Below are 8,272 nucleotides of genomic sequence, written 5' to 3' on the forward strand. Positions count from 1 at the left end.
GAAATGTAGAATTAGGCTAATAAATTGGTAACATTGAAAGACAAATTTATGGATGTAACTTTTGAATAAGAAGATTTATCAAAAATCTGAGATACATTTTAAAGTTCAATCTTTTATCTACATTGAGGAAAATTTTGACTTTGAGAGGTGGAATACAAAAAAGTTGATTTATAAAATATAAATTTATGCACTAATATTTACATTAAAATATTAATAAGTTTTTAATAAGATAAAATTGAAAATTTAAATTAGGATTATTAAATAGTGAATTTAATAAGCTTTCAAATGATATATACTTTTAATATGTTATCTTTGTTAATGAAAGAATTACAAGCAAATTAATTTTTGCCTTTTGGAAACCTTTGGTGTATCCTTAATTCGCAGGAAATTAATGCGAAGTAAACTAATGTGAATCAAATTAATGCGAATTAAGTTGTGTTCACACGACAGCTAATGCGAAGTAAACTAATGCGAATTAAAATTTTCTTCTACAGTCAGGCATCAGTAAGTCTTTTATGACGTCATTTGTAAATCACGTCACATATGCAGAGCCATTCTTTGATACATCATGTAGTGGCTACAGGTATTCATTGATTTTAGTGATTAACATATTTTCCCTCAATATTTGAACCAATTATAGCACAAATACCTACATATAACCACCAACACGTGTCCTGTGACTTAATTCTGGCCTTATGCATGCGTCAAAATTTAATTCAAATTAGCTTCGCTTAGTGTTCACACGGAGCTAATGGGAAGTAATTTAATGGGCAGTAAATTAATTCAATTAAACTAATTCGCATTAAATTATCCGTGTGAACGCTAGGAAAAGCTAATTCGCAGTAACTTTACGTTTAATTTGAATTAAACTTTCCGTGTGAACAGGGCATTAAATTGAAAGAAGTAACTGAAAACTTGCTTAGGCAAGAGAGATAAAATGTGTTATTTAAGAAGAATTTAATGTTTCTTAGGTCTTTTTGGAATGATGTCAATTAATTCTTTTTTTCCCTTTTAAACATATTTACAGGACCCAAACACAATAATAAGTCTGTACAATGCTGTGATTGTCTATTTACAACAAGTACTGACATCCCCAGAACTGTCTGGTTATTCCTGGCCAGTCAGTGAATTCACTCACTCTAAGATGCATGGTAAGTTATGTGTGTATACTGAAAGTCAGAGCTGCTTCAACTCTCTGTCATCATATTTGATTTTAAATACAAGAATATAACATTTATGTTTGTATGAATTATAGGGCTGGAATCAGATATCGAGATATCGATATATTGTGATATCTTTGAGGATGATACACCATATCAATACGTTTAAAAAAATATCGAAATATCGCCCAAAAAACATCTAGTGACTTCTGTTTTTTCTTTGTTTATTTAACATTTAGGGTTTAATATATAACATAAATAAGTTAAATATAAATATAGGAATGAGATAAATAATAATTAACACCACTTGAGTAAAATATTTTTGTTTTACAACATATTATTGTTTCTTAATTGCTGGTATATAAACACGAATTCCATCTCTCAAAAAATTATATTCATTTCGTTCTATTTGTATCTGTGTACATGTCAATAAATTATTGACATCAAATGCATTTTTACTTTCGTAGACTGGTGTTGAAATTCTTTCGAGACAGCTTTTGGTTGTTTTTCTATTATACATGAATGGAATATACCATGCTTCAAGACTTTCCTGAAAGGTCAGGGAAACTCCTTGTAAATTAATTGTTAGTTTTGGTAAATTCATCACATGTTCTTCTGTAATTGTTCGATTTAATGAATCTGGAAACAAAGCATTGATGCGCATCTGAAGATAAATCATGGCTTCTTCTTCGATGGTCAGATTTTGAAGTGAGATTTTCAGTTCGTTGCAAGGTTTGTTTGAATAAAAATAATAATCGATGAATTCAGTGTACCCTTCGGTTATTTCAGGTTGAATAAACTTCTTGAGATTTTCAAGAATTGAGTAAATGTTGCTCTCGCTTGAATTTGAAAATATAGAAATTTTAAAGGCCATGGTGTAACTCACAAGCTGGGTTTCTGTGATAAAGAACTGACACGAAGAATCTTGTAAATATTTTCCAGGTGAACAATAGAGCTTCCTACATGTTTTCTGCAAAAGAACAAACGGTAACTTCTATTAAAATTTAAAATCAAATTGCATATCATCCCATCATTTGAAAAAAAAAAACGATAAGCGTTAATTGTTCTTTGTACACAAAGTTTGATTTTTTTTTTTTCAAAAATGATGTAAAAAATCATAATTTTTCAGAATTTATAGATGGGATAATTCAGTATTTTGAACGATGACTTAGCCTATAAATTTTTCATCTTTACATTAACATACTTTTAATTGTATATTACTAATTTAACAGTCATGTTACTTAAAGATGCTGTAAAGAATTACTTTTGACTTAGAAAAACAATTGGTTTTTTTAAAAACAAAAATATGATTAAAATGGTTTTTACCGTAAAAACATCCAAAAATTCTGATTCTTTGCATTCGGTAGTTGTCTGTTCATCTCTTTCTTCTGTGTCAAAGATAGAAAATATATTTCGATAGGACCGCATGCCAGATACAGGATCAAGTTTACCACCACCTTTATCGAATGGGTTACATTGCATACAGAAAATATTCTCGTATGGATAATAATCTAAATCTAATTCTCCGTATTCGCAGATTGTCCCTAAATAATCAAAATCAGGGTCAGTACATACTCCTAATGGTTCTTCGTAGACTTCAGTGTTGCATACGTCACATATTTGGTTCTTGTACAGATAATTACGGGATTTTGCCATAATATTCATAAGTGGATCTTCACACATCGTTAAAACATCTTGACTGACTGATTCGACCATTCCAGTGGCGTTGCACTTTTGTATTATTGAAAAGTTATTCTCATCGCAAAATTCTAAATGAAATATCGTAGTGAAATAAATAAAACATTGCTTTGATTTAGCAGCCTGGAGCAAAAGGGCGATCGATGGAACAAACATAGGGAAAAGCAAACTGGGACAAACAATAGTGATGTTCCAGGCCTTGATCTCTGTTGTGGTGTTCTTGAAAATATCTTCCTGGTGGTGACAGAGGTAACAATAATGGTTCTTATATGCTTCTTTTGTCTTCACATTAATAACAGGAATATCGAAAATCTCAAAATCCAACGATTTCTCGCAATTTGATTTGATAAAAACATCTTCATATTGTTTTGGGCATCTGCTTATAACGAAAAATGCTTCATTGGGTTTTGGGTCATCCTTCTGTCCCAAAAATGGTAGAAAACACGCCATTGTGTGATTATACGCTGCGTCAGGACAGCAGGAGGCAGATTTATAACAGTTCTGGTCACATGTACAATTTCTTCGGCTTCTGAAACCAGGATGAATTTTTTGGACTTGGTGGTCTTCCTGGCACCAATCTTGGTATCCACCGGACCTGACGTATTCCGTAAACAAAGCAGTCATATTCACAAGGTTCTCCGATATTTTCGAGTCACTTGTTTGGTTTCTTTCCTTCAGCATTTGTTTGACATTTTCCAAAACATCCAAGGACAGCAATGTTAATTTTGCCTTATATTGTTTATTAAATTTATTCCATTCTTCTATTATCGTTACACCTTCATCGAAAAAATCTTGTTGTATGGTCATGTTTCCTTTATATATGTTGTATTGTGTTCTATAGAGTTTTCTTTGGTCGACGCCTGTATTACAAAGGAAGCAGAAGACATTTTGAAACACACCATATTGGTTCCAATAATTTTTGCAGGCAGTTTCTAGGTCCTCGTCAAAGACATCCCATTCACCGGTGACATTACATTCCGAAACCAGAGACCGTATTTTGCACAGAGCCAGGCTACTTCCTGGTGGAGGGAAATACTCTAAGACACAGTCATATTCATTCATACCTTCCCACAACCCATCAACATCAGAATATATGTTTACATCGAAATCTTTTTGAAAACAAATGACAGAGGACGGCCATTCAATAAATTCACTTTCTCCATGACACTTGGCACATTTAGCATTCGCATAGGTGATGTTAGTTTTCAGTGAGATAACAGGTGCAAGATGTTGAAAACTGCTTGGGTTTAAGTCCAAGAGGCAGTCATCTTCCAGGTAACCGTATCGTTGGGGGCATGCGGAAACCATCATGAATCTGTCTGATTCCACATAATATTTTTGATTCAAAAAATAATCTGGTTGAATGCATTTGCTTAAGGATTTATCTGGGCAGCACTGGCCTTTCACTTCACAATCATGCGTACAAAGGCAAACAGGACAATTCTGCTTTTCACTGCTTTCACTGGTCGAGGCATTAGTTTTGTTCATTTCGGAGCATAGAAAACCACTGTCACAGTGATCTAGGTAATTTGAATGCAGATTTGTCATATTCTTCACATGGAAAACCCAAGGCATAACTTGGATCGGCAAACAGAGAAAAATCGTCAAAAATTGACAATTTTTCATTCTGATAGTTAACCTGTAATGAATAAAAATGTATTATTATATTTGATTTTTCAATTAATGTTAAACCTTTTATATACACAGGACCCGACTGAGTAACTAAATGAACACACAAATTCTACGCTAAATATTAAGAACTGCCCAAACTACAGACTGCCAATCACTGCTAAATTAACCCGTTAATTGTGAACACTATGAATTCTGCATTTTCTCATGGCCAGCACTTCGGACATTCAATCCCCCTGAGACTCGGGTGATAAAAGTCAGCAATGCTGATACAAGAGCTAAATTTCCAGCCAAATCTTAATCAGCGGTCAAGACCTTATCACATAAACAGATCACTGCAGTCTGTAGCTTAGAGTAATTACTACAATTCAACAAGATTAAGATAATATAAATCAAGCATTAATTATACAAACAATTTCACACAAAATTTCACTTTAACACCTCCCTTCCAAAGATAAAAATTTAACTGTCAATAGTTGAATTTTTTTCCCAAGTTCATAATTCTGTATATAGCAACATTAAATTTAACCAGTCACTAAATTCACTTTAGCCAGTCCAAATAAGTATTAAACAGTTAATAGCAATTAATCATCAATGGAATAATATAAATCCAAAATGAATTTCACTGTAAATCCAAACTGAATGCACTTGAATTTTATGAATATAAAATTTTCACAAAAATTGCCCATAATTCACAAACACATTTCACTTTTCAGATTCTTGATAATCCGTCTGCATTTGTGTTTTTGCTTCCTCTCTTATATATAACTTCAAAGGTGTACGATTGTAGTGCGCGGGCCCAACGTAAAAGTCTCTGATTTTTATTCTTCAAGCGATGCAACCATGTTAGTGGATTGTGATCTGTTTCTACGTAAAACTTCCTCCCCTCTAGGTAATACGAAAACGATCCAATGGCCCAAACGATAGCTAATAATTCCTTCTCTATCGTTGAATAGTCCTTTTCCCTTGGAAGTAACTTCTTACTAAGGTAAGCAACTGGGTGATCACCATCTGGCATCTGTTCTAGGACAGCCCCAATTGCGTTATTACTCGCATCTGTTTGTAGTACAAACGGTAAATTGAAATTCGGATTGACCAAAACAGGAGCTGTCATCAGGGCCTCCTTCAGTTTCTTGAATGACTGCACTTCCCTCTCCGTCCATTTTAATTCTGCGGGCTGACTTTTTCTCGGTAGATCAGTCAGTGGTACAGTTATGTCCGCATAATTTCCTATATCTGGCGATAGTATCCAGTTAGCCCCAAGAATGATCTTAATTCTTTCTTTGTCAAGGGAAGCGGAAAATCCTCCATGGCCTTCAATTTCCGAGGGTCTGGTTGGAATTTGATCCCCCTCCAACTATATGTCCCAAACAGATGATTTCTGTTGCTCCCAACTTACATTTTGATGGTCTGATGGTAAGATTGGCCTCATGAATACGCTGAAGCAGCTCTGTTACATGTTTGATATGGTCTTCCCACGTCTGACTGTAAACAATTATGTCATCAAAGTACGCAACAGTATTTTGAGTTCCATCTAAAATACGATCCATAAGTCTTATGAATGATGCTGGAGACGTCTTCATACCAAACGGCATCACTGTAAACTCGAAAAGGCCAAATGGGGTGATGAAGGCGGATTTCTCGCGCGTTTCCTTTGCCAGCGGAACTTGCCAGTAGCCTTTTGTTAGATCAAATCTACTCAAATATTTTGCGCTTCCAATTTTCTCAAATACTTCACTCATGCGTGGAATGGGATAAGGATCCGTGAGAGTTATTTCATTCAGTTTCCTATAATCAACACAAATTCTAATTGTCCCATCAGGCTTATTGACAAGGACAATTGGTGAGGCCCACGGACTTTTGGATGGTGTAATAAGTCCTTGTTCTAACATTTCATTCAAAGACTCCTTCACTTCCTGTTTCTTAGCTTCCGGTATCCTGTAAGGTCTCTCAGTAATTGGATTCTCAGACATTGTTTTGATTGTATGTGAGATAACATCACACTTTCCCGGCTTTGATGTGAAAATTCTTGAAAATTTCTGACAAACATCCCTTAAACTCTGTCTCTGCACTTGAGTCAGCCCATGTCCAAAGACAAGATCTGAAATGGTTTCTGTGGTGTCGTTAGGAAATTGCTGTTCAATTCCAATTTCATTTTCTGTTCCTGCCAGTAATGTAGCCCGGTTATAAGGACGAAGTAAATTGATATGGTAGGTAACAAGTCCACATCGTCCTCCAACATTGAGTTTATAGTTAACATCATTTACCTTGTTAACCACACGAAATGGTCCTTTCCACTGAGCGGACATCTTGCCAGGTTCGGTCGGGAGTTAGAACGAGTACTTCATCACCAGGGCGCAAAGTCCTTTTGGATGCTGAGCGATCATACCAATCTTTGATCTTCGACTGCCTCATTTCCAAGTTGTTTTGCACGAGTTGTGTCACATCAGCCAGTTTGTTTCGGATGTTGACGACATGATCTATCTCTGATGTTTTTATTTCCTCCTCACCAGTCATGAAGCTCTTTAAAACACTAAGAGGACCACATACTGGCCATCCGTACAACAGGTCAAATGGTGAAAAACCAGTCTCCTCATGCGGGACTTCTCTGTACGCGAAAAGTACATAGGGAAGTAGTACATCCCAATCTTCGCCATTCTCCATACACAACTTTTTCAACATTGACTTTAACGTTCCATTAAATCTTTCAACTTTGCCATTTGCCTGCTGGTGATAAGGCGTTGTAGTTATTCCCTTGATTTTGATTTTCTCATATAAATCTTTCAGGAGCGCACTCGTGAAATTTGATCCTTGGTCAGTGAGAATAGTTTTAGGAATTCCAACTCGACTAAATAATGTAATGAGAGTGTCGGCTATTCGTTCAGCTTCACAACTTGGTAAAGCAAAAGCTTCTGGGTATCTCGTAGCTTCATCAATGACAGTCAGAATGTATTTGTTACCTTGAGTTGTCCTATTGAGTGGGCCAACGATGTCCATTGCGATCTTTGAAAACGGATCAGTTATGATAGGTGTGTTGACCATAGGAGCTCTTTCCGCAATTCTTTTTGCCACTTTTTGACAAGTGTCACATTCTGCGCAGTAGTCCGACACATCTTGGAACAATCCAGGCCAATAAAATGACGCAAGAATACGTTGTTTGGTCTTCTCAGTTCCTAAATGTCCAGCTATTGGCTGATCATGTGCCAGCTTCATCACTGCTTTTCTTAGCGATGCTGGAAGTACCACTTGTGTTCCCGACAGATTCTTTTCTTGGAAGTCCATTTTCGTTTCAATATGTCATTCTCCCAGTAAAACGCTTTATGTTCTGTCTCAGTTTGTGATACATTTTTGAATGCTTTATCCCTACAATTTTTGAGTGTTGGGTCTTGTTTCTGAAGTTTCGATAGTTTATTTCCATTCACCACGCTCAACTTTTCCAATGAAATTTCCGGTAAATCAAGGTTCACTTCACCAGCCTCATCGTCAGTTACCATGACGTTTAAGTCCCTTCGTACGACATCACATTTATTCATGCGATTTTTGGCACTTAATTCATTTTGTTCTTGTTCTTTTGCTTTGGCTCTCGTAACCACAGCTGCAACTTTGTTCCTCTCCAGAACATCTATTCCCAATAAACCATCTGCAACCAGATCAGGTACTAAACCTACCTGAACATGTCCCTTAAACATTGGTGTTTCCAGGTTAACCACAGCTAACTTAGCCTCGAATGGCTGTCCAATAGCTGTAACCAAGGAAGTAGTTTGTCCATGTAGAACACGTTTTGG

General features: G+C 35.8%; 1 protein-coding gene across 1 annotated transcript; it reads right to left on the bottom strand.

Moving 5' to 3' along the window:
• Window positions 1-169: 169 nt before the first annotated feature.
• Window positions 170-7,700, bottom strand: LOC134256302 (uncharacterized; the record flags this gene model as incomplete). The annotated part of the gene is made up of 6 exons (XM_062738959.1): window positions 6,764-7,700; window positions 5,887-6,651; window positions 5,270-5,723; window positions 2,487-4,497; window positions 1,516-2,130; window positions 170-190 (listed from the first exon to the last, which is right to left on the bottom strand). Coding segments are annotated over exons 1-6 (4,803 nt in total), but the record flags the coding sequence as incomplete, so codon positions are not given.
• Window positions 7,701-8,272: the final 572 nt, after the last annotated feature.

Source organism: Saccostrea cucullata, unplaced genomic scaffold, assembly GCF_032062105.1.
Source record: "Saccostrea cucullata isolate Sc308-1 unplaced genomic scaffold, CSIRO_AGI_Scuc_v1 ctg15168, whole genome shotgun sequence".
NCBI classification, from domain to species: domain Eukaryota; kingdom Metazoa; phylum Mollusca; class Bivalvia; order Ostreida; family Ostreidae; genus Saccostrea; species Saccostrea cuccullata.